Source organism: Ascidiella aspersa, chromosome 4 (assembly GCF_963924565.1).
Source record: "Ascidiella aspersa chromosome 4, kaAscAspe10.2, whole genome shotgun sequence".
Classification (NCBI taxonomy): domain Eukaryota; kingdom Metazoa; phylum Chordata; class Ascidiacea; order Phlebobranchia; family Ascidiidae; genus Ascidiella; species Ascidiella aspersa.
In genome coordinates this window covers 11,804,767-11,831,607 of record NC_139450.1, presented here as the reverse complement: position 1 = coordinate 11,831,607, position 26,841 = coordinate 11,804,767, and the positions used below count along the sequence as shown (strand labels likewise).

Here is a 26,841-nt window from a genome sequence, read left to right as displayed (position 1 = left end):
ACCCGCTGGATAATAAACCTCTTCTGAAATTTAAAATACGTGATTTGTAGCTGAATATATACTTGCATTTAAATTTTTCGCGTTATCTGTCTGCAAAAATGATGTAAAATGTGCAACTGAATCAGTAACTTAAAAAGAGTGCTATCGCCCATAGAACCTTTGTCCGGATCGACAATATTGCAAAGTTTGGATCGAAAGAAAAAGGCCTCTTAAACCCTGGGAACTTGGCAGAGACGCTTTTAATTATCCAATTGACATTTATGTATACGCCGTTTGCCTGTGTTGGGTCCACAGTTTGGCAAAAGGGCGCTTTTTTCATGTTGAAAATGAATAAAGAGTTATTCGAAACGTCCAAAATGATACCTACTTCTGTATGGGCTTTGATATTCTTATTACGTCTTACTACAACCTCCAACCATTATGCTCCAAAGTTTATTGTTAGACAATCATGCATCTTTGTTTTCGCGAAACACATGTTCTGTGTACGCGACATGTAAGCAGTCCGCCTTCGCGATGTACAACACGCCCAAGATATACATTTATTGCACGATCTGGCGGTATACAAGGCCAGTTTATTCGATTTGACACACGACGCATTGTCTACTTACTGAGCTATTCCAGACTATCCTTGATCGTGATTGTCCGACACCTGGCTGGTTAACATAATTTTTTTAGCTATAGTGACCTGATATATAAACAGGGTAATTATGCGTAAACTTTTAAAATGTAGCTGTTTAAGTTTTAAACGTGCAATGCTTCCAACCTCTGTTGAGAGTTTTTATGACCTTTTGTATTTTTAAACCCTCTTTCTGGGAACTGTTTTATAGTTTGAAAAATAGGCAGCCTTTGAACAGTCCAGTTGTCTGATGTGTCCTTACCCTAATTTTTCACCTATTCTTTATTTCTGTTAGGTTTACCATAGCCTTAGGCTATATTGATAATTGGGTCTTGTCGTTTCTGCTACTTCCACTCAATCACTTTATTGGAAATAAATAAAAATCGTTTGCGAAAGGGAAAGGTCCGTAAATCACACCGACAAAAATACCTCAGTACGACAAAATGGCAAGGAAAACTAGCAACAAAATTTGTGGCAAAGTGGTCGTCCTGTACCGTTCCCAAACGTTTTTAAAACGGCTGGATGTTGCCAGAAGTGCTTTCCCACTTCTTCTTCATAACCTCGCTACCGTCCTCCGCCAAAAAGCCGTCCCCGTTGAAATTGGGGTATCCATCCGCGCCTCCCATTTGCATGTTGTTGTTCACTTGATTGGGAAAGCCAAGCGGACCGTTGTTGCCTTGACAACGCAACGGTACCTCGACGGTACCACTTTGTAAGTTGACTGTTCCCCGGCAGCGCTTTATACCCTGTGGAATGTAAAAAATGCCACTATACAAACAGTTTTTTGATGTAATGCTATTTGACCAGGGATCAGAGCATTGCCATGTTAAGTGTTAAATTCTTGTTTTGCTTTAGGTGTTTTTTGGGTTAAGTTGTACGGTCTTCCGACCAGCTTCTGTATTATTCTGAAAGATTCCAATGTTTAACAAACGTTTAAAGGAGACTTTTCGCTTATCTGGCGGTAACATTTCTAGTGTTTTATGGCTTACAGAGTGAGATTTTTCTTGTTGAACTGTTTCTACAATATTTGGCTTCTCGTCTTTTGACTAGAACTATATTAAAATAATGTTTATTTTAGTGTTGCCTGAATCCCGTTACTTTAAAACGTTACACAAACGATGACTGTACGTACGGAAGATTGGTCCAAAACCCTGGTCAATATAAACACGAAATTCACTAAGATTACAGGATGTGACAACATCACACACAAAATTTAACGCAAGACGACTGGCGCATACTATGCAAATTTGAAACTGATAAATTCCGAAATATGGGATAAATCATCAACCAAACGCGCAATGACTTCAGCTGCCCTGCTCGATAACAAAACTTCAATATAATGGCTAAACCCTTTCTTTATCTTTAAGCCGAGTGTCCTTAACGATTTAAAAAAAGGACCATTGACTTTGCCCGAGTGTTAAATTGTAACAGGCGGTTAAAAAGTAAACTTTTTGAAATGGCATATTTGCCCCAAAATGGTTCGGGCAAAAATGACTACGGACAAAAGGTTAACCTGTGACGAGATGGGCTGACAATCGAACCAGAATGTCGAAGTGCTTCTCTTGCAAGATGTCGGCGCCAAATCAACGTAAAGATCACATTCCTGCCCGTCGATGCTCTAAATGGACAATACAAGCGTTAAATGCCGAACGATTATCCATCACACTCCACTCCTGGGTGTTAGTTGCGGCAGCTTTATTATGATTAGGAAAAATCGATATGCGGTTTGTCGACCTTTAAGTTATACTTGGTTGCTTCTTTTAAGTTCTCAACATATGTTTCCATCGATTTTTTGTCTGTCGTTGCCACGTCTTGGGAATAGTGGGCGGGACAGATATGTTTATTAACTTAGTGTTAAACCAACACAACGCCTCGATTTTAAATCGAATGCTTATTGGATAGCCGATAGATTAAATGGTGCGCTGGAGCCTATATAGGTCCGTATCGACGCGTGAAAAAGTGATCATATCTTCTGGGACGCAGTGACCTGGATTCGCTCCAACGCGATAAATATGGAAACCGTGTAGCTTAAAATACATTATGTCTTTCATACGTGTTTGATAAAATGTCAACAATTGTTTTAAAGAACTTGGAAAACGCGGCGCGTTGCTTGTAATAGCTTTAAGGGGCTCTTTTTCATCTGATTTGTTGGAGTTCGGTCATTTCTGAATTATTTAAGGGCCTTACCTCTGCCTATAATAGTTTTCGCCCATTTTGAAAATTAAATCCACCAATCAACAAGTTAACAATTTTACCACGATTAAGCTAACACTATTTTTGTCGTTTGTTAGTGATTAAACCTATAGTCAGGGCCAATCCTAGTCAGGGTGTAGAATAAACAGCATCTTGCATGAGAATTTTATGTCAGTGTAACTTATGGGCATTTCATCTAAAATTACGTTTAGTGAAAACAATTTAGTGCAACCATAAACAACAGTGCCCAACAGTTTCCTCCATTAGGTTTTGTCCAGATAATTTTGTATTTCTCATTTAAAATATGCCCTTGTTATTTTGTTTATTTAGGTTGTCATTTTTTTTTTTTTTATTGCACTCAAACCATATATATACACGTTACCAACATGTGGACGGATTTTTGATGCGTTTCAAGCTGTCGACCGGACAAGTTTCGAAAAGCTATTAGGCCCACTGTAACCGTTAGCTCTACCTTAGGGTAAGTATATTATTTCAAACTCTGGTCCCCAATTTTGAATTGTGGTTTACTTGGTAGTTTACCTCCGCAAAAGTTTATTTGGTAGTTTACCTCCGCACTGTGCCCAATATATTTATGAGGGAAAAACAGCTCACAACGTTTGAAATTACCGGAATACAGTCATTACAGCTAAGTCAAATGGAAAAGAAGCAGTGATAACCACCTTGCATTCGACGGCTGGCACGCCGGCTGGCACGTAGAGCTGATTTGAAGCGCCGATCCTGTTGTATTCGGATACCAAAAGGCGAACTAACGTCTTGGAGAGAACCTCGTCGCACGCTGTAAATTTAACTAGCAATTAAATAATTATTTCAGACAGAAGGCATTTTTTGTTAATTTTGACATTTATATTCGAGTACCGATAACCTTATCTTGGCTTGTGAACCACATCAATCACCACCAAAGCACTACGCAGTCATACACATAAAACGCACCTTTATAAACGCACTCAAAAACTTGTTTGTGTGAAAACGGTTTCCGCAAGTTAAATTATTCGTGCGATTTTTTTTAATTAGAAACCTTGAATACGCTTTTTATAATCGAATTCGGCCTGACAATTTTTACCTGAAATTGGTGACACTGCCACTCCGTCGTCGCGAAGTGAGTTCTGCGGCGGAATTACGAATCTTCCTTCCGTCAAAACGAGGCCAAAAAACAGAAAAATTGCTGCCTTGCAAAAAACGTCCATTGCAAACTTTCTTTGAACTGCGCTCCACAAAGTATATAGAAAAATCACCTGAAATGCGTGTCGTCTGCTAAGGAGGTTGCTGCGTTTTAAAACTCTTCTATATATCGATTCCTGTCTAGGCTTGTACCGTCGTAGATCGCGCGGTCCGACTTTTATGCGCGCGAAAAATCGGGGAAAAAATCCCAATTAGGGCTCCGTGGGACGGCGCCCGATCGGGACTACCTGATTAATCGCAATTCTCACATTAGAAATGCACAGTCGCTTGTTGGCTAGCCGCCGAGCCGCGTGGGACGACGCGGCGCCGATGCATTATTGACAACGGCCAGATGAAGCTGTGGAATCCCGTGCAACCGCTGGTGATGTTGCCGGAATAGGCCGTGTTAATCCAATTAAATCGTTTGCTATTCTCCTGTTATGAAACACTATGGACATTCAAAGCGCTGGATTTTGATGTGTTTCATGTATTCAACCATTGTGTAACATTCGTGCTTGACCTTTCGCCGCGTTGGCCCTGTTAAGCTTGTCCGAAATTGGGCGCCGTATAAAGTAGATGCCGCTTAGGGTGTTTAGGGACAGATAACGCGTCCCAGCCTAAGGTTCTTTTTAGACGTGTAAAAGGTCGTGTTAATATCGATTACATTAAAAAAAAATATTTATTTTTGTCTTACGATAGGAAGGTTATTGGCCGGCCTGAATGCCACCACCCACATACTGTGGCCATCCCCTATAACACCACTGTTTGTCTCTTTTTTATGACGCGTAATTTTGCCCACTAATTTTTAAACTTTCAATAAAAAATAATCTTTTTTCTTAATAGCTTGAGAAGCGCATCGTTTCGAACTTGAATAATAATCAGTCAGCAAAGTGTAAAACTTTTAATATAAATATGCACTTCGCTGTTTAAATTAATCATATCATCAGTTTATCTGCACAAATAACTAAATAGTAAAAAATATTAAAATAATAAAAATGTTCTGTTGGAGGGCAGGATTCTGTTGTGGAAACACATACTAAGTAGTTTTTCGTGGTTTAATTTTCGAACATTAACTCGAGGGTGACAGCGTAATCTAACAGTTTGTTGCACATGTGAACGTCGGGTTTGGGTCAAACCTCGTTAGCGTTCATTTGGGCACGTCATTCGTGTGTCAAACATCAATAGATAAAGAGTCGAGCATCAGATTGTTGTGCTAACATCCTCATTCGGCGGTTGCAGCAAAATAACACCAGATTGTGTCTTATTAAGCGCAGAGCAAAATTTAATGCGCTTCTTATGTCAATTTCACACTTAGTGTTATCGTTACAAAACACTGATCATTTTAAAAGATACAAAAAAGAAATGAGCAGCTCATTAAAAGAACCTTTGCCAGTCGATCCTGAGAGATTATGTCAAAATTTAATAGCTATAAAATGTAACGTTGTAATTTAAATCGAGAAATTTTATCCTTGGAAGAGGCAACGGTTGTATGTTGCAATATTCTAATCACTTTAACGGTTAATGTAAAACTTCTCTGCTATATTTTATTCAATGTCCAATATATATTTTCTAACTATACACACCACCCATGGTTGCGTTTCAAATATTTTTTGCTTTTAGGCAAAACCAGAATTTCATCTTCGTTTGCCCTGCATTAAGTTTGAGTGTTAATTGCCAAATTTTTATCGGATTTTGTTTATTAGTGATCATTTGTAAACTTTTTTTAAAGATTCGTATAGTCCCTATTTTACTAAGCATGATTCAAAACATTACTACAAAAAGGACAATATGTATTATGAAAAAATTAACACCGGAAATATGAATTAAATAGAAAAATTTAATGAAATTGGTGTACTCGCTTCGCTTATACTATTATTTTTTTAGTTTGCTTTTAAAAAAAAATTTGTACTGTTTTTATACTAATTTTGGTATACTTACGCCAAAAAACAATGCCCTTTCTAAAATTATTTTAAGTTACTTGTTTACGCTCTTAACGCATATTTTAATGAACCTTGCTTTTATAGAGTTTAATTTGCATTTATCGGTTTAAGTACACATAGGTCAAGATGTCCTATTAAAGCAATTCCCGACGGACCTCCGAAATCACTTTATGCTTGGGTAAAATCCAATTACGTCGCTTTGAAGAGGTCGCGGGAAATTTGTTCTCGTGATGCGAAAGTATAACAGCATGCAAAGCATGATCGAACTTAACCTTTACCGGAAAGTCATAGAGTGTAATTCTTGCGTATTCTGCTTTTTAATAGAATAAAGGACCTGTAAGAGTACTCCAATGACGGTAAACCGTTTACCACAAAAAAGTATTGTCGAACAGTTTCGGTGATTGATCGCGGCTGCCTTGTGTTGGTTCATAAATAAGGTTTTAATTTTTTTCTTCTTTAGGTTCGATCACATCCATAAGAGGCAGAGCGGAGGTGCCGGTCAGTACGGACGTCTCATTGGATACATGGAGGTGTGCAAGTTTATTTGAAACATTATTTTCGCATTCTCCGCGTATTCCGAGCAAAAATAAGTGCTTGCATTATAAACGTTATTATCACTCGTGTTGACTTTTCGATAGCTTTTTTTAAAGGTTTGTTGATTGCTCCACTCCCACTTTGATTCTGTGTGTACAAATTATCTTTAAAGGTCAAAACAGTTGATTCATGCTTTTTTCGCTGTTATGTCTAGAGGGGCATAAACTGAGCCAAACCAACCGACCATTAGCTAAAACCTTGAGACCGTTCTTTCCATTAATCTGGCGTTAAGAAAATTTAACAACGTGTGCGTTCGCGCAAACTCCACATACAAACCTTTAATCAGTTCTGCCAAAAAAATTAACAACGATAAAAACCAAGGAAAATTTCCTATTCTAATTTCGTACTGAGGTCGAACCTATATGCTTTGACCAAGCACTATTAGAATTTGTTTGACTAAAACAAAAAAACCTGTACCGGAAAAGTTAATCAAGAAGTGTAGTCAAACACGATAGGTAGTCCCGGGCAGAACGACAAAACAAAACTGCACCAAACACATTCCATAATTCGGAAGGCATTTATTTACCGCTTTCGATTCACCTTTTCTGATAGCCTAGGGTTCTGCTTTTGAGCGCAAATTTCTCAACAGCAGAATAGAAACAAACCAAAAAACCTCCCCGCCTTCCAGTGTCCACAATCTTTGCGGGAACGTTCCAGAAAGTGCGCGATTTTCGGCCTGTCTTTGGTCTATACGAGCACTCGATAGTAACCCGTGTGTTTGACCCGTCATTTAATGTCATCCACAGGCCCTGCCCGACGAGCAGAACACCAGGCTGGAATTTGTGGACAAAACGACTGGAACCAACGTGCCCAGACAATACATGAAATCGATTAAGAAGGTTTGTTGTCCTCCACTACGATCGCCAGTGATTTGTGTTGTGGGCGCGCGGCATTCGGAAGGTCGGGGGCCCGCGGGAATCTCAACCGCGGGTTCAATATGATTTATTTATGCAGTTTTTCTATTTTTACAGGGTTGTTCCTAAGCAAAAAATTACACTCGTCAGTTTGGCGAGCGGCTATCAATCAGCACTCGCCAGGACGAAATAACACTCGCCAAATTTTTGGCAGCTGTCTGCAAATTTCCGTCCTAGCGCGGTCATTTCTTGGGTTATCGTTAACCTGTATTTTTCTATACGTAAACACCTGATTGTAAACTTTAGATTTTGTGCGGGAGAGACAATTTTGCAGCTTTAAATTGCGCGGCTGTAATAAAGTTATCTGTAAAATTTGCACGACTGAAAATGGAATACTATACTGAAAACTGTTAACGCGACGAAAGTTTTGTCGCGTTTGAGCGATTTTTCTGAATTTTACGTTGACTTTACATGAAATGCGCGGCTATGACCGCGGCTGAGCGGGTACTTTCTAACCTATCGTAAACATTTGTTTTTATAAAAGTTTGGTCGTTTATTTTTATGCATGGATGAACAAATGAATGACATATAAAGCAGTTTACGCTTAAAACAATGTTTTTCAGCCGAAGTATTCTTTAGTGAAAAAATAACACTGTCAATTCCTTGCGCTCTCTTTTTTTCGTATTCTGTTTTTTCTGTGCTTCAAGGACGTTGTTTTATCCAGGTTGTTTCGCGCCACAAACAAAACGCCACATTTCGCCCAACACTGTAGTTGCTGTTTGAACAGATAAAATTATGACAAAATAATTGTAAATTTACAACTAAACCATTTATTCGCTGAGTTAACCACCATATGCACCAGAGGTTCTGTGCGGCGCGATGCCCTATTGTGGGTCGTTTCTATTTTCCAAGGGCGTCCGCAATGGTTTCGATTCGTATCTATCTTAAATACAGTATAAAATATTTACATACAGTTATTCAACATACTTACGTAGACTAATTACTAATGCTCAGCTGTAGTTACACAAGTAGGCGATATTTCAAATATCGTAGAGTTCAGTGGTCCGTTTTAGTCCCTCATTTAAAAAAACATTGCTTATAAATATTATTATAAGATTTGCTTTGAACTTATTGTTACCCAAAACTGCACGTCCAATAAACTTTTCCAAAGGCGTCAACGACGTTGAAGTTAAACAATAAACCACATAACTGTTTACTACTGCAGCAATTACGTCTTTGGATGTTCGCCGGTAAACGATTTTTTTTAAACGGGACAAAGAGTCTTTGTTACGAGCTTTGAACGTGTCTTCGAATAACCTTATTATTTGTGAAGTGTTGAATGTATTTGCACCTTAGTGTTTAAGAAAATATTTTTAGTAGTGGCGCTTAACACAAGTTGTCCTGCACCAACTAATTACATTTTTCGCCGAAGCCACTCGCCAGTCGGGCGAGTGGGTGCCAATCACCACTCGCCAAGAGCAATTTGGTCTCGCATTGGCGAGTGGGCGAGTGCTTAAGTCCAACCCTATTTTATTCCTCTGGCGACCAAAAAGGCGCAGTTAGTTTTATATTTATCCAGTTTTTAAGTTGAACTTTATTGGGTGTCTTAGACATGACTGGATCCCGTGAACTATATACTGTTTAAACTGTATTAGTTTTAATTGTTTATCCAGCTTTTATGATGGACATTCTTGGGTGTCTTAGGCACCCGGGCTAACGGGTATGCCATATCAGTCAAAGAACCTTGACTGGAATCCGTAAAAACTGTTTAAAATTTATGTAATAAAAGGGGTTCACGGTAAGGGGTATGGCTAGATCAATCTATCGTTCATATAAAAGTAACGACAATCGTAATTTCAGGCAGATTGAACCAATGAAATAAACCATTAAATTCTATACTAGTGTGTGATACAACTGGGATAACAACCCAAACTTGGGCTAATTTTAAGCAACGACGTTCCTACCGTACCTAATAGTGTTCATTCTAGCCTTGCATTGGCTACAAAGTCTTACGGTTTAAGATAATTGATACGGTGTTACATTTTTTAAAGAGACCAAATTGAAGATCTATTATAAACATGTATATTGTATATGAATCAAGTTCCCTCTACCGCCTTATAAGAATAAAACATACAGGTCAAGGCTTTGTGTTTTTGCCGGGTTGTTTACCTTGTTTTACCCCGGGCTCGGTGCACTGAACGTCATATCATCTGACGCTTTCGTGGCCTGTGTCAACTTCGCTTCAAATTAGCGTGATTCATCATTCTAAAACCAACGCGTTTCGATGTTTTAAGAACCCCTTGCCGCCAGTTTGACACACGATTGCAATTGACGTCGAAGAAAGTAAGGACTCACCCCCTTTCTGGGTTTCTCGCCATTTGACCGCGCGTATACTTTTGATAGAAATCCCCTCGCTAATCAGTGAAACAAAAATACTGTTTCTGTGTTTTAAACAGAAGCCAGCCTGCGTTTGTAGAGGGTTTTTAGGTTTGGGTTTGTTTAACCGGGTGTATACTAAGTTTATACTAAAGTTAATTTCATTTTCATTAACCATAATGCTGTGTTAAGTTTCTGGCATTAAAACTGCACCGGACAATGCGTCTCAAAGAAGACCTTTTTTTACGAAACTTTTCTACACATTTTCCGAAAGTTTTTAACGATGATAAATTTAATTGGCGTTGTCTTTAAATTCCTTGAAGTAAAAACTCTTTCAATTATTAATTTGATGTTTATAAGTCGGACCCTTGTTTGTAAATGTTGTCAAGACACGAAAACGGCATAGCCTACGTTCAAGGTTTGAAACTATATATAGACACTAGGCAGGGTGCAGAGTGGATAGCTGTTTAATTTTAACCCACGGCGTATTGCGTTCAACCAACAACCTTAACAAAAACTCTCCAAAATAATTCTTCAAATACTTGCGAAAACCTTTTGGGTTTTAGTTTATACTGTACATTGGCTAAGCTGCTAAGGTTAAAGATTAACTATACGTCATACGTAATAAAATGGAATATCCACCTTCACACGGGGCTATAAATTTACTCAAAATATGCGCAAATTTGTGTTGACGCATTTTCTGTTTGTTATGTAGTTCAAACGAGTTTGCGCTTTCAGGGTTTTCTGGAAGACTCGTTCAGCGAAGGCTTGCTGATCGGCGCGCCGATGGCAGGCTTGCGTGTTGTGGTGGAGGACGGCGCCCACCACATCGTCGACTCGTCCGAGATCGCTTTCAGGATCTGTGCCCAATTCGCTGCCAAAAAAGGTCAGTCGTTCGCCCGTTTGCCCTGAAACTCACATACTGCGGCGATTGTGCGTCGTGTTTGTAATACACCAATGAACCAGAACGTTATGTATAAAATGTTATAAATTTACCTTGTTATGTGATGGCAAGTACTTCTCCCATACGCCAAAACTACATATCTAAAATTCAGTATTGATATCATAACTTTGTAAAGTATAAACTTGATTTTTAGTTAGCTTTAAAGGCACATAATTACAGGTATTATGAGTGCCTTAACCGCTTTGTCAGTGCGGAAGGCAAAATTCACATATACGAACATGTAAATGGTTTAGCTTTACCTCTTAACAGCAAACAAAAGGGTATTTTAACATTTGATAGAGTTATTTTCGTTAACTGAATTTCCCCGCCGAGGAGTTTCTGTACACAGTAAATTTACAGCGCAAATTTGTTCGAGACGTTAAACTGCGGCCCACCCTGGCCCGATTAGGCTTTTGGACAAGGATAACAGATTATGTCAATTTGTACAACGGTATTCCTGTTCGGATATAAGGGAATCTTTGGGGCACATCGACTACCTTGTTGAATTTCAAATAAATTTAAAGACGCCTAAAGTAACAAAACTGTTTACTTAACCTCAGTTTCACTTAAGCACGAAAATTATTCACGATTTTACGGTATTGCCTAAGCTTGCTAAAATATAAGGTTACTGAAACATATTTCTTTATTTTCCATAAAACGTATTTTCTTTATTTTTCATAAAATAAAATCATTTTGAACGAGAAACGTCTTTTTGGGGCATACATACAATTGTAAAATTTCAAAAATGTTCAAATTTGTTTTGGAAGGGTCAATTTTTTTATTTGTAGGAATGTGCGTAAGAAAAAATACCCAATTTTTGCGCACAATTAACATTTGTAATTGACTGTAAATCATTATTACATGAAATAAATCATAACAATTCAAAATTAATTTACGCTTTCGGCTCAACCAAAGTTTGTCCACCAAATGCAGACACTGACAGCAACGTTTGTTGTTTTAATATGTTTGTTTATATAAATAATGTATACGCTATTTTCCTCAAATTGTATTCTACTTAAATTTCATATCAAATTAATTATGCTTGGTTCAGTGGCGTGGTCGTTCCGTGAGTAGACGCAATACCTTCACTTGTTATTGACTCGACCAACGTGACAACAAGGTCTTGTATCACAGATTTAAATCACGTTCCAAGGTAGATACTCACCTTTGCCCGCTTACTTTATAATGCAACTTTTGTCCTGTTCAATCGAGTTTGGTTTCCGAGTCGTGGTTTCTTCACTTCGTCTCAACGTCTTTCCTTAGTCGCCAGATCTCTGCGGTTTGTATGGATCGGTTTGCAAAAGGTTGTGGCCCAAATCGATTTGCCCTGATCGCGCGTTATTGAAAATTCGCTCTTAGTTTAATTAGGTCATTTTGCCGATTGCCCACCTGCACCCTAAGTTAGCAGTATTTACCTTACTTATTTTTGTGAAATTTCGAGAACACCTAATAATTCCTAAGAACGATTGCCGCTTTTAAGATATAGTCAATCTTGTGCGGTGAAAACAGTTGCCTTCGAGTTGCCTCATAAGGTTTCGAGGTTAACTGCAAACACAGCGCTTTACTGGAATGCGGGGGTTGTTCCTAATAAGGCCTGCAAGTCGCCGATGCCGCAGCTGTGCGTTTTTCGCAGCTTGTGTAACACGTGATAGATTAGCTGCGTTTGGTCGCTTTTCGAGACATTTGACCATTTCTGGGCTTGATAAACTATAGCGTTAAAGTAATCTGACGCGCCATGCAGGTTGTGACTGTGTAACATAGCAGCGACGGATACGTGATGTTGGGTTTTCTGATAAGATGTGTTTACGGGTTTGCATACTAGACCAATACTCCAAGACCCCTACACACCCTAAAAGAATATTTACCTAGCCACGAACCTTTATGCCTTATACTCGTATAATTAACCATTAAACTTCAAGCACGAACTCTGTTCTGTTTGTTTTGTATGTTACCTTCTTGATTTGCAACTAATCAAGTTTGTACAAGCCTGTTTTCGGAATCTTGTAACTTGGTAACTTTAACACAACACTGTGTAATATGTAACTTGATAACTTCAAACACAACACCCTGTATCTAGCGACAACACTCTGTATATATGTAAAGTCTTTTTTGTACTTGCGGTTCATAGCAACTCCCGCATTTTTGTTAAGATTTAGTTTTGCTATAAGTGAACGCATTTTCTACTAGCGTTTTAAAATAGTAAATCTACAACTTATCCTACACGTTGATCCTAATGAAATGACAACCTGAATATTGAACCACTACATATCGAGTAGCAGCCGAAGCAAAAATTGGTTTGTTGTCGTTTAAAATTCGGCTCAAACAAACGTCCGATTGTCTCTAGCGCTCGAAGCGGCCGAGAAGCAGATCCTACAGCCGATTATGCTGGTTGAGATTACAGCTCCAGTGGAGTTTGTTCCGATTGTGATGGGCAGTATCAACAGAAAGAAGGCGATCGTCCAGGAGCAAAACATGGACGCTGGAGAGTACTTTGTGGTGGTCTGTCACGTTCCCCTTGCAAAGATGTTCGGCTACGCGTCAGAGCTCAGATCCCAGACCGAGGTCAGTACCAGTTTCTACTTTTACCGGTTTAGATAGACAAGCGCATTTTTAAATTAGGCCGTGTCGGGTTTTTGGTTGTCATGCAGGTAAGGTTTACACAAGCGTCTTTTCCATATTACTTGTATTGTGTAACGATATGTTTTTTCATGAATTTTTAGAGTTTCGGTATGCTCTCGATTTTACGACCGATTTAGGCTATATTTGGTCAAAAAATTCTGGTACAGTTGATGAAGAAAAACGTCATTTACACACCTTTACCACTGATATATATTTATATATAGATATACAGCTATATATTTTATTTTAAGCTAAACCAATGGAGATACGTAACTTTTCAGCGTTTCATTATAATTTGTTAAAAAGTCTCTGTGCATGCCATGACTTGTTTTTTGTCTTTTAAAAATACACATATCACCCTAAAATTACAATACAGGTCAAGTTGCTTTATACGATTTGTTTGGTTTGAATGAAGCCGTATAGCTGTGAAGTGAATGGCCCCACAACATTTTTGTGTAGTCTATCCGACACATATTTTTTTAAATTAAAAGTTTCGTCAATTTTATAGAAACAAACGCAAATTATCAGTCCCACCTTCAATGTTGCATATTTGCGCACGAGTTCGCTCGATAGCAACAGGTTTCATGTTATGCCATGTTATAACTTTGTGACTTTATCCCCCTAAACAAATCCTAGATCCGCCCCTGGTTGTACTCTCCAAGAAATTACACCTGCTCAAAAATGTCAATTCTTTCGAAGGTTTGTAATCGATAAAACGGAATCGCATTTGGTATGCCACTTGCTTATTATCTGGGGAAGCGGTGCAACGCTCTTTACAATTACTAAAGGGGCCTATTAAAAACAGGTTAAAAAACACAGCTGTATAGCAATATTAAGGGTTAAAAAATATTTTGTTTCTATTCAATAAAACTATATAGCGGAATGTGTAGGAGACCACGAACAAAGTTGGCCAATCAACATTCTTAGGATAGAGTAAAGTCAAACGCGGTCATTTACCCCCAAACACAATCGCTGTGGTTACAAGCATACCTGCATTTCTAAAGTATCGGGGGTTGACCCCGAAATGGCTGTACCAGATTGTGCCAAGCACGCAGAAGTTGTTGTTCTCTTCGAAACCTCGGCCGGCGCGACCACCTTCACATTCGTGTTGGCAAGCACGTGCCCGATTTGCTCAATGATTTATCGCACTGTATTTAGATTACTATTAATAGTGCAAACGCAAACCCTGGCCGTGTGTTTGTGTGTGCGTGACTGCGTTCAGTTGTCACCTGGCGTTACTTTTCAAGCCATATGGCTGGTATAGGTGTCCCTGAAAACGGGGGAAATGATGCGAGGACTGCCTAGTTAAAAGCAACGGTGATGATCTTTTGTCCGTTTGTCCGCTATTAACGATATTAAACATATCCTTTTCCCTCATTTGTTTCAAAAGCTGGCGATCGCGATTTGAAGCTACGAAGTATGGTGGTATGTACTTTTGCCAATGCCTTATTGCGTATATTTAGTGCTTAACGCCAAACGCGAAACACTCGGTTTATTGTTCAGAAAACCTGACTAAAGGTTAAAATATCGCAGCGCAGTTGTAAAAAAATGATTTTTAAGGCAGACTACTTCCGACAAGGATTGCTGATGGTTCCCTTGGTAACACCGAAACGAGTGCTGTTACTTTCTTGCATCAGTGTAACATCTAAAGGTCTCTGGTACAAGATCAAAACACATAAGCCAATGTTTATATATATATGTGGTTCAAGTAAATAATTCCAAACAGGGAATTTATTCCCATTATATTTTCTCCTACCTAGTTATATTCTGTTAACGCTTGTCTTGGTAAGTTTAGTCAAATCCTTTTTACAGTCAATGCTCTGTACATATACTGATGTGTTTTTTATGATTACAGCTTTCAGGGGATAATAAAAAATTTCTTTCGAATAATAGAATCTGCCTGAATCCGCTGCTTTTAAGGAGTTAACTCTTATATGACAATGTTGCTTTATACTTTTTGCAAGACTCAATAAATGTCGGTTTCAAGGGAGGTTTGCCGTCCCTTGTTCAAGTTCCACCTAAGCCAAATTTGAGAACACTTTATCTCTCTGATCGAGCGAGGCGCGTAGGCCACAATGAGTTTGGCAAACCCATTCTGATAAAAATGTTACAAAACTGTTTTACACCTCGGCCGTTTAAACGCAGGGCAAGGGCGAATACTCGATGGAATTTGCCTTCTACGAAGCCTGTCCCGAAGATTTGCAGGAGGAGATGGCCGAAAAGTACCAGGAAGAACTTAATCCGGACCAGGGCAAGACGAAGACGAAAAAGGGAGGAAGAAGATAAGCGGCAAGAAAAGACTTAAAAGCCGATTCATGGCAAAATGTTGAGTTTTTTCGACGTTTGTTCTGACATGGGTAAACGTAAAAGCGAATATGTCGTTTCCTTAAAGAGAAAATATTTTCACGATGTCATTCCACTCTCAAGATATCGACTGTAGGTAATCAAATTCGAGTTATTTTGCAAGGTTAGTCGTTTCAACTAATTGGTAACAATTAATCGAGACACTTAATGAAAAAAAAAACGTGTGCCATTTCTGTCCTTAAATGCTAACTATGTGACTTATCTCTTTCGTGCTGATTTTTTCCTTATTTATTGACGTGATGTGTCACCTTAGGCACGTTTTCATACACGTATTAAAATCGTACGCATGTTTTTTGATCGAACCCCGTTCCTTTACCACCCATTAGTCAAGTTTCGTATGTTGTATTCCCTAGTCTTTCGTACAATCGGCGTTATTTTGTTTGTTTGTTTTTTTCTCTAGAAAAATGGCTTTTTAAAAATGCCACTTTTAGGTTTGTTTCCCGCCATGTCGTTCGGGTTATTGGCCTGTTTGTCGTTGGTATTGCATTGCGGGTTTCGTTGCGTAACCTCAATAGTAAACTTCGTTTACAATCGCTCGTAAAGCTACAAACCTATTAAACGCGCTTTCTTCGTTAACTGTTGTTACGTCGGTTCTTCTAGCTTCGAAAAGACGACAGCTATCAGCTAGCAATGTAACCACAACCAACATTCCCAACGTTATGCACGCTTTATATTGATCGTATAACTTTGGGTTTCATTCAAATTTGTGTATGAACTGATTTGATTGTTCAGTGGGATACATACTACGTATTTAAACTGTCGAACGTTAGCCTCTTTGGGGATTATTCTGCTTTCGTGCGGTCCACAGTTGCAGAAAGCTATATTTCGACCTTCTTTGTCATGCTCGGTCGTAACTTGGCGCACTTAAAATGATTTTGTTGATTTATTTACGGTTTGTTGGTCGAGCTTGGGGCGCGGGTACCGCAGCCTGTTTGCTCTGTAAAGTTGGATAAACTTAACGCCGACAAAACGCGTATGGGCGTTTTTTTCCGTTGCCTTGTTCCGGTAGCGTTGGGTCGCGCCGGAGAATAAACTCTCCTGAAACATGTTTGGAGTGCTTTTAAGTGTTACTTATTAAGTCACTTGCAGTTAAGTTTGACGAGTGAAACAATATTACATAATAAGTTGAACTGTTACATAACTTGGGCACACTTTCAAATAATAAGATAATACAAATATAATCCTAATAATTTATCTTTATGTTAAATTAAATAAAACCAGACTTTGTATTTTCCTTAATGATTGTCAGATAAAATTAGGTTAATAATTATTTCTTTGTATGTAAAGCAGTTTAGTTGCTACATGTTGATTTGCTTGTTATATATTTCCTACATTTGTTTCCCTCTCAATGTATGCCTACCACGGTTTTCCCCTGGTCTAAAATCTAGACTAGAGAATAACAGTTTTTCAAGTCAATGACTTGCGACGACATTGGTATGGACTTTATGTCTTCGCTGGTTTTGTTTTTTTGCAATTGACTTAAATGAAATTAAAAAAATTTTTTTGACACTCTGAAGAACATGTTACGTACCGGTAAGATACTAATGAAGCGACCTAGCGTTACGACCCTCGGTTCCGTCTGCATGCAATTTTCCCTACAGGTCACCAAAAGAGCTGCTACGCGTGACTTGGTGTTACTGATTACGGTGGTCAGCAACGTACGAAAACGCCGTCTGCGTTGCAGTCGGGAATGAAATCAGGGTCTGACAAAGTAAGTTGCTTAAGAAACGCTTTTTGCGGTCCCTGACACCGATTGCTCTAGGTAAACAACGCTTTGCTTGCAGTTATCCTGTTTTCAAGTAGCGTACGGCCTTTTTTATATAACATTGGGTTAATCATTGCTCGTCTGCAACCTTCCAAGCGGCGATAAAAATAGGGTACGGGGTTTGATTAACGTTCAAACAGTTTCTGCCGAAGCTGCACGTTTCATCGTACAGCTTTAGGAAAATTTGCCTGCGTATTGCTAGAGTTCTACTCATATCACACTGAAAGTCGTAGTCGTCTTTGTGCGTTAGAAGTTTACTTGGCAAACCAGTGTTTTAATTTGTAAGTCCTCCGGGACAATTCTCTCGGAAAAATGTACAACGAAATATAACTCTTTATTTCCCACAGCAGTGATCGCTTCTAGCTTGCAGAGATAGAGGTTACCTTACATGTGATTACGACGTGAGCAGAAATCACGGATCTCCCAAGCATGGCAAACAATAATGCCGGTGCGGAAGATACAATAGAGTCGGTAGGAGAAATGACAATCGAGGTGAGGCTTTTTTCGTTACTAATGATACTTTATTTAATTGTATAGATTTTTCCTGGTTTAAAAAACCTATCATTTCTTTATTATAAGATTTATGTTACCACTCTGTATGTCAAGAGGCCCAAAACAGGATTTGTACGGCTAAACCAGATTGGAATATGCCTACAAAATATTTGCATCTTAAGAAATCTAGAGCTCTAATCGTTCTGTTTAGGACGGAAAAAAATTCGACATAGATGAAGAACGGGAAGCATCAAAAACCTTTCTGAAAATTGCTGGTGTAATCTCTATTCTGGCAGTAGTAACACTTGTGATTGTTCTTCCGGTTTATTTTGAAGTAATTGGTGAGTTAAACCCTGTTTCATTGTGTATTTTTTTTCCAAAAGCCCACTGTTGCTATGCTTAAAATCGTTTAATTTAAACCATCTGCAAAAATTATTGCAATTTTTAATGACAACCGCGACCAGCTGATTTGTGCAAGGTAAGTCAACAGATGACCTAAGTATTTGAAAGTAACTAGTGCGAAAAATATTTGCACATTTTTCTACATGTTTTTTACACTATAAAGCCAATTTACGCAAATTGGTTGTAAAGCAATTTGCCTTTTGCTGTGATTGTGGTCACTAAGCGATCGCCGGCGGTCCTAACTAAAGTTTACCCCGGGGAACAGCTTGTTATCCCTTGTGTTTTATCGTCGGCCCAATTGAATTTAATCTTTGTTTTGTTAAAACTGCGGTCGTTTTTAAGTGGAAGCTTTTGTTAATCTTATGCACCACTAGTAGGCTAACCAAAGCCAACATTCTCGCGGGTTGTTATTTATATATTTTGTAACCTATACACTGTGACACACTGGAAATTAAAAGCGACCCTCCTCAACATTACTATGGTTGCTGTACAGTATATTTATATGTGAATCAAACTAATGCAAGATACCAAGATTTTTTTATCTGTCAATATAACAACATATGCTTAGATTTTACAAAAAATATGCAACATATCACTTTTAACCGTTTCTAGCCATGTGATGATATCATTTGGCTATTTAAAAACAAGAAAAGGCAAACAATTTTAGTTTCATTTTAAAAACAAATATTACAAAGAGTTGGCCTATAATTTTCGTTTCTGCGATAATTATGAATTGGTTGATCAGGTCGAGCCCAGTAAGCGCCCATCCGCCAAACAATTTTTATTGTGCACCAAAATTCTGCTTTGGGAATACTTGTGTCTCAACATTTGCTATTTACTTTTTTGCGAAGTTGTTGACGAAGAAGTTGTCACTGACCCATCCAATGTACCCGAGAGCGATCGGTTCAATTGCATGCCAGAAGGTGATGCAACCGCAGAGGAATGCAAAAGTAGAGGGTAAGCGCGATAAGATTTATCGTTAAATTTAAAGGAACACCCTGATTGCCTCAATCTGAACGATAGCTGTTTGCCCGCTCGAGACAAATATTTATTTAAGCCCATGTGATAACCGCTGTGTAGTTTTGGGCGATTAAGAGTGCCTTTATGCGTCGTTAACTGCCTTCGGTATCACATATTACTTACCAATATATTTGCTACTTGTATTGGCACCGATTTCAGTAACACATTAAGTGTGCTTTACGTTGCATTCTACCTTTACGTAACCAGGTGCATTTGGGCTCCCCCTGCTTCGGACGTAGGCGTCCCATCTTGTTTTTACGACGACGGGGTCGGATATCAGAGAAGTGGCGGGGTTATAGAGACGCCCAGTGGCTACCAAGTCAACCTGGTCAGAACTAAGTCGGAAGCCTCTCCGTACGGGCAAGAGTTCGATAAACTTACCGTTGACTTCATCAGGATGTCGAACGAAAAACTCCGCATCAAGGTTGTTTTTTTACTAGAGATCTGCCAAGTTTAAGCTCCTATTTGTCCTAATATGATGTTTACGAAACCCCAATGCTATCCGGCAACATTTACTAAGAATACGTCGTATCACCAACCTAAACGTATATTGAAAAATGTTTTGTTTTTCTGCAATATTTACAGGTCACTGTCAAAAAGTTTTTTTTCAAAACCTAATTTCAGAAACACTCAATTTTTTTATGATTTTTAACACTTAATTTCAGCAACACTTAAGTTATTTTTTTATGATTTTGAATACTTAATTTCAGAAACACTTAATTTTTTGTGATGATTTTCAACACTTAATTTCAGAAACGCTTAATTTTTTTTTTATGGTTTTCAACACTTAATTTCAGATTTATCCAACCGACGAGAAGCGATTCGAAATACCGTGGGTACATCAGGACCCGGTCAATGCCCTGGATCCACTTTACGACATTCAGTTTATCAACACGCCGGGAGATCTTTTCACCTTCAAAGTCACCCGAAAATATACTGGAACCGTTCTGTAAGTTATTTCCTATTGGTTGCAGACGGTTTATGACTGCTCCCAAATAAATTAAAATTGTTTAAAAAAAAAATCTTTTAAATTCAAATTGTGTTCGTTGTCATGGTTGAGATGAGAACGTTTGTTACAAAAGGATCACAAAAAAGGAAACCAACGTTCGGTTTTAAAATATTAAAATTTTGCAGTCCTGGTAGGGTTGGTGTACAGAGTAAACAAACTCTTAGCATGATTTTAGCGCCGACTTTTACCCGAAGCACTCATAAATAACTTTTTCGTTATTTCTCCCTAGTTTTGACACTTCAGTTGGCCGCCTTACCTTCGCCGATCAATTCGTGCAAATCTCCACCAAACTTCCCTCCGAGCACATTTACGGCTTCGGCGAACATATGCACGAGACCTGGCAGCACGACCTCAACTGGAAAACCTACGGCATGTTTTCCAGGGACCAGGGAGTGGGGGTCAGTTGGTTAGAACTTTTACATTGGCGAGCTTCCGGTAAAACTATACCTAGCGACGTTGTTGGCCCTCTTAAAACTAATGTTTTTTAAAACTCTTAAAACTAATGTTTTTGGTAAAACTATACCTAGCGACGTTTTCGGCCCTCTTAAAACTATAATGTTTTTTTTTCTATGGATGAATGTTTCATGTATTCTTCACAGCAGTTGCGTTCAACATTTCACCGTTTGTAGCCCACCTTTCTTGCGCTCCTAACCCTTTGTGCCGCATAACTATATAACCAGCAAAATTATATTTATTTCAAAGTCAATATAATACTGCCCCTTGTATGCTTAATATATTATCAATCGTCTGCCTATTATAATAATGAGCGTCTACATTTAGCCTGGTCCAAACCTTTACGGTGTCCATCCATTCTACATGTGCATGGAAGGTGACGGAAATGCCCATGGTGTTCTCTTTTTAAACAGCAACGCCCAAGGTAAGTTTTCGCTTGCTCTCTTACCAACCAACACTCTTGACCTATTGTTTTAACCCGAACTGCTGATTTTTCGTGATCTAGATGTGACCTTGCAGCCAGCACCAGCGCTCACCTACCGTACAATCGGCGGCTTGCTTGACATTTACATGTTTGTGGGTCCCAGCCCCGAGCAGGTGGTACAGGAATACACGGGCACCATCGGTCGCCCCTACATGCCGCCGTACTGGGCCCTGGGTTTCCAGCTGTGCCGTTACGGATACGGCAGTTTGGACAAGTTAAAGAAGGTTGTTGACAGAAACCTTGCGGCAGATTACCCTTATGTGAGTCACATTTAATGCTTTGCTTTATTTAGCTATAGCAGAACACTACATTTGGTGGTCAAAGAACAAAGTTAATTACCATTTTTATTGCAAAATAAAGGTTATGGCGAACGAGCTCTATAACGATTTGAGGTTGTTCGTTTATTATTACGTTACTGCATAGGCCTAATGGCATTAAATAAACAGTTATTTTATTACAATACATGTTATAATTAATCTTTTAGGACGTGCAATATTCCGACATTGACTATATGGACAGGCAGCTGGACTTCACTATCAACCAAACTACGTACGCTGGCCTCGAAGACTTTGTTCGTGATCTCAAGTCGACCCACAGCATGAAGTACGTACTGTAGGATATATGGTTTATCAGCACGCGATAGGCTTTTAATTTAGATTTTTATTAGTAGTCTACTCTTTATTTCCACGCAAAGGCTTTATGTACATTTTTTCAGTATTTACTGTGAGGATATATTTTTTATCAAGCAATACGCTCTCACTTTAGATTCCACTGGTGCTATTTATTTCCTCTCAGAGGCTTTCATGTACAGTTTTGCATACCGAAACTGGTTTAATTTGGCAAAAAACGATACCCAAAGTTATAGTTGCTTATAAAATTGTTATAAAAAAATTATCTGAGGGTCGGTTTCGAACACTAGGACCCTTTTACGGTAACAACACGTGTTTTTTCTCTATGATAGGTACATCATCATTCTCGATCCAGCAATCAGCGGCAACGAAACTGCTGGAACATATCCACCTTTCGACCGAGCCGCGGCCGAGAATTTGTTTATTCGCACTCCGTCCGGCGATATTGCGTTCGGCAAGGTTTGGCCCGATCTGCCCGGAATCTATATCAACACCTCGTTGGACTGGGACTACCAAACAGAGGTGGGTTGTGCAGCTGACGTTAATCGCAAAAAATACCATTACATTCCTCTAACTTCAAGTGAATTTGATCGAAACCATTCGCACAAAAACGATTGTTTTATTCCCTCATTTTTGAACAACATTTATATTTCTTGTAATACTGTATAGGGTGTTGTGTTCTGATGAAAAAGTCAATTTATTTATGTAGTTCACAGTTGTATAAAGCTTATGGCCTACAGAATACGCCAGAGTGGCTTTAAACCTAGATACCAACTGTTCTGTTCTACTTTCGCGACAAAATATATGGCAAACTTTTAAATGTGAATAAAAACGTTCATAAAATGCTAAAATAGTTTTGCAATGTTGCCATTAAAGCATTACGGGGTGTTAACTAAAATAAATCCAGAATAGCTTCACACACAATATGTAGTTCGCACTTCGCGACCTGTCGTTCTAGCGTCAATTGTTTTTTTTTACAATTCTAGAACTACAGGGCGCACGCGGCCTTTCCGGACTTTTTGCTGCCAGAGACAGTCGATTGGTGGAGAGACCTAACTGTGGATTTTTACAAAAGGATAGAATTCGACGGACTTTGGATCGTGAGTTGTAATTGTTCATCTTTTCTAAAATTTGTTAAACACAGAACATTGGAGTGTACGTTTATATTTGTTTTTTTTGTCGGTTCTTACAAAACATATTAGCCTAAACAAAGCATCGGTTAAAACTGTTTTTTAATTACTTTTCCTAGGACATGAACGAACCTGCCAGCTTTGTCCACGGATCAGTTAACGGATGTCCTGATGGAAAGTGGGATCATAATCTCCCTTATCATCCTGGTATGTTAATTTTTATCATTTGATATAGAATGGAAACGTTCAAAATGATACCTACTTCTGTATGGGCTGGATACTCTTATTACGTTTTACTACAACCTCAAACCATTATGCTCCAAAACATAGAATGGCTTTCACGACTTCAGCCTTAAACTTCGATTGCCTGCTTTGAACTAAACGGTTTTGTTTGACGATCGATGTTAAAACGATTCCACTTTTGAAGGCATTTGGGGTCCGACCATCTACGACAAAACGACTTGCATGTCGCACCTCCAGTATAACCCAGTCACCGACGACCACAACGAGTTGCATTACAACATGCACAGCCTGTACGGTTGGAGCCAGTCGGAGCCCACTCTGGACGCTTGTCGGTGCGAATACTTTGTTGTTTAAAAGTGGAGTAAAAAAATCGGCTAAACTATCTTATTTCCGCAGTTCGTCCACCGGCGAGCGGTGCATGGTGATTTCGCGATCAACGTTTCCCGGCAGTGGAAAGTACGTCGGTCATTGGTTGGGCGACAACACGAGCATGTGGGAGCACCTTCGGGCGTCCATTATTGGTAGGTTAGACGGCAATTGAACTTTGAAATGACTTTGTGTTACCCAATCGCTTTTTTGCTAATGCTTTCTTTTTATATTTCTATGCGTTTGAAAGGATATGCTCTTAGTTCAGCTTAGTAACACTAGTGTTGTAAAGCTAAGCAATTTGGAAAATACCAAAGTACAAATCAAGTCTTATATAAAAAGGCACTCATTATTAGAGCAAGTCAACTTCTAGTCAATTGACATCAAAAAACGTAAAAATTTGTTGACTCGTTCGTGTATGAGTAATATCTTAACTAAAAATAACGAACGCACATAGAGCAAGCATTTTTTTTTACCCGAGATATTTCCCAAAATGACTCAAGTCCAAGTCAAGTCATTTGTGCAAAATAGTTCACTCATGTCAAGTAATTTTTCCCAAAAGACTTACAACTTTGAACATTTGGTGGCTGAACCTACTTTGGGATACAGTTAACATTTTATTCAAACAGGAATGCTTGAGTTCAACCTGTTCGGAATCCCATATATCGGCGCCGACATTTGCGGGTTTTTCCAGGATACTACGGAAGAGCTTTGCATGCGTTGGACGCAACTTGGAGCTTTCTATCCCTTCATGAGAAATCACAACGGACTCGGATTCAAGGATCAGGATCCTGCCGTGTTTGGATCCCGGTAAGATATCGAAACTACTTGATTTATTAAACTAACATCTGGCTAGTTTATCTTGCTTACGGGATATTTTACCTATTTTTTGTAAAAATATTTGTAAAACACACGAAATTTCTGATGCTTTATTTTTACCAACTCGTTCAGCAAATTTGATAACCCAATCACGCCATAATTACACATAATCAGAGAAATTACATGAAGCCAGTGCATTAAAACTTCAGGCTACACATAGATTCGATATTTTTGACCAATATGTACCATAACTGCCATCATATGTATCATAAATTATTATTTTAATTACACATTGCCAAATAAATTACGAGGAACACCTGCATTTAAACTACATACTACAATTCGATTCGATATTTTTGACCAATATGTGTCACATATATATCACTTACGAGCTTATTTTTTTTTCTAGTTTCGTTACCGCCACAAAGAAGATCCACAACGTTCGTTATCAGGTGCTTCCCCACTTCTACACCCTCTTCCACGATGCTCACGTGACCGGAAGTACCGTCATCCGGTCGCTGATGGCAGAGTAAGTTGGTGCACTTTAAGCTAAATTTAGGTTATCCTGAACCTGGGTTCAAAAGTTTTTGTCAATAATAGATGGTATAGCGCAGGGGTGGGCAAATGTATTCAATGGAAGAGCTATTTGCAGAAAATACAAGTACCAGAGAGCCTCAAAATTATTTCAATACAAAAACGGCAAATAATGCAAGGTCAGGCGCAATAATAACAGAATTGTGATATAACAAAACGTTAATAATCAACACAATATTAATAACGGTAAAAGCAAAATAACAAGCACAATATTTGTTAATATCAGTGTTTTGTTAACTAACTCTTTGGACTCTATGTCTAGTGTTACATCATAAACGAAATGCTGGCCTAAATAAAGAAAATAAAAAAGAGAGAAACGTTTATAAACGGCACTCTTGGTAACCATTACAATTTTTTGGAATTTTACGATTCAACTAGAAGAGCCGCAGTTTGCCCACCCCTGGTATAGCGTCATCACACTGTAAGGCTTGACGATTGAGGTCTGGGTAAAAACTTCTATTTCGAACTTTATTAGCTTGAATATTGTTAAACAAAGGAACTATAAAACCTAAAAATTTAAAATAAAGTAGATGCAGCACACATGACATCAAATCAATAAAATAGTGCATTTAGTCTTTATATCAATTACTTATCACACAATTATATCAATTACTTATCTAAAGTTTCCCCCCAAAAAAAGGGGGTCCCCGCTGAAATTTATCAAAAAAGTGTTTTTTTGAACAACCCTATTGAACACGCATAGATAAACATAAATAATAACTTACCATTTTTAAAACGCGCTGAAGTTTATTAGCCTGTGATATGCTTGCCTTCCGTGTAAAAGAGACGATTTCAGGGCACTTTACATGCCCTAACACTTTTCATGTCTCTAGGTTTCCTATGGATCTTGAAACCTACGCTATCCAAGAGCAGCTCCTATTGGGCGGCAACATCCTACTCTCCCCGGCGTTATACGAAGACGTCGACTCGGTCAGGGCTTACGTGCCTGATGCTCGCTGGTACGACTATTACACAGGTTAGTCAACATATTCTTAGTATATTGCGATGCAATGTTTCTGCTAAAAAGGCAATGCAGGCCTATTATACCGTAGAGCGGAGTTTCGTAATTTTTTTTTACTTCAGGGCGCACCTATAGACATTTAAAAACGTGGCGGGGCGAGCGAAGCAAGGGCTATATTTTAGAGTATACCGATATTTCTCTTGAACTGCTGGCATATTTTCACTAAATGTTACTGTTGATTTTCCTCAGGTGCCGAAGTACCAAGTGGGGCACGAAAGCAATGGACTTACTTTAGCGCTCCGTGGGATCATATGCCAATTCATGTAAGAGGAGGAGCAATAATTCCCATCCAGGTTAGTCCATTTGCTATTCTTAAATTCGAGTTTTTACCGTTGTTAAAATACAAAGACGTTTTTTCCAAATGAGCAATGATAGTATAAAAGCCCAGTGTAAAAAAATGAAAATTCTTCACGGGATTAACCATTAGCAGTCGTTGCGAGTTGTACAGTCACTTGTAGAGTGCGTAATAAAACAGTTATTTGTCCTACTTGTGACTTTTGGTATTTTTCAATGAATCAATAATTCGCCCCATTTTAGCTATACGGATAACTTTATTTACACGACGATTACCACCAAAGTTAGATTATACGAAATTTAGCCTATATTTGTTGTATTTTTATCACCACTTTAAGTAAATTCTTAACACGGCTATTGGTGCTAAATGGTTGACTTCGTTCATGAAAAAAAACACGCTTACCTTATTACGGTTTACGTGTATATTGCCCCAAATTACATT

General features: G+C 38.6%; 3 protein-coding genes across 3 annotated transcripts in view; 2 read left to right on the top strand and 1 right to left on the bottom strand.

The window, feature by feature from the left end:
- Nucleotides 1-16,726, top strand: part of LOC146147877 (elongation factor G, mitochondrial-like) — a 48,341-nt gene extending 31,615 nt beyond the window's left edge. The window contains exons 12-16 of the mRNA XM_083387665.1: nucleotides 6,389-6,458; nucleotides 7,269-7,361; nucleotides 10,491-10,638; nucleotides 13,040-13,257; nucleotides 15,460-16,726. Of these exons, the coding sequence (XP_083243791.1) occupies nucleotides 6,389-6,458; nucleotides 7,269-7,361; nucleotides 10,491-10,638; nucleotides 13,040-13,257; nucleotides 15,460-15,600 (670 nt within the window). The 3' untranslated portion in view covers nucleotides 15,601-16,726. The remainder of the gene's footprint in view (nucleotides 1-6,388; nucleotides 6,459-7,268; nucleotides 7,362-10,490; nucleotides 10,639-13,039; nucleotides 13,258-15,459) is intronic.
- LOC146147878 (uncharacterized) lies at nucleotides 1,126-4,122 on the bottom strand. The gene is made up of 4 exons (XM_083386754.1): nucleotides 3,891-4,122; nucleotides 3,490-3,605; nucleotides 2,130-2,234; nucleotides 1,126-1,362 (listed from the first exon to the last, which is right to left on the bottom strand). The coding sequence occupies exons 1-4, from the start codon at nucleotides 4,012-4,014 to the stop codon at nucleotides 1,126-1,128; spliced, it is 582 nt and encodes a 193-aa protein (XP_083242880.1). The 5' UTR covers nucleotides 4,015-4,122.
- Nucleotides 16,727-17,826: 1,100 nt separating the features above from the next.
- Nucleotides 17,827-26,841, top strand: part of LOC146147876 (sucrase-isomaltase, intestinal-like) — a 31,605-nt gene continuing 22,590 nt past the window's right edge. Inside the window, exons 1-18 of the mRNA XM_083387953.1 lie at nucleotides 17,827-17,935; nucleotides 18,147-18,276; nucleotides 19,189-19,294; nucleotides 19,565-19,781; nucleotides 20,155-20,306; nucleotides 20,596-20,764; nucleotides 21,147-21,243; nucleotides 21,325-21,563; nucleotides 21,788-21,906; nucleotides 22,265-22,454; nucleotides 22,919-23,032; nucleotides 23,182-23,269; nucleotides 23,490-23,637; nucleotides 23,702-23,826; nucleotides 24,301-24,481; nucleotides 24,900-25,019; nucleotides 25,918-26,060; nucleotides 26,295-26,398. Coding sequence (XP_083244079.1) covers nucleotides 17,873-17,935; nucleotides 18,147-18,276; nucleotides 19,189-19,294; nucleotides 19,565-19,781; nucleotides 20,155-20,306; nucleotides 20,596-20,764; nucleotides 21,147-21,243; nucleotides 21,325-21,563; nucleotides 21,788-21,906; nucleotides 22,265-22,454; nucleotides 22,919-23,032; nucleotides 23,182-23,269; nucleotides 23,490-23,637; nucleotides 23,702-23,826; nucleotides 24,301-24,481; nucleotides 24,900-25,019; nucleotides 25,918-26,060; nucleotides 26,295-26,398 — 2,505 coding nt within the window. The 5' untranslated portion in view covers nucleotides 17,827-17,872. The remainder of the gene's footprint in view (nucleotides 17,936-18,146; nucleotides 18,277-19,188; nucleotides 19,295-19,564; nucleotides 19,782-20,154; nucleotides 20,307-20,595; nucleotides 20,765-21,146; nucleotides 21,244-21,324; nucleotides 21,564-21,787; nucleotides 21,907-22,264; nucleotides 22,455-22,918; nucleotides 23,033-23,181; nucleotides 23,270-23,489; nucleotides 23,638-23,701; nucleotides 23,827-24,300; nucleotides 24,482-24,899; nucleotides 25,020-25,917; nucleotides 26,061-26,294; nucleotides 26,399-26,841) is intronic.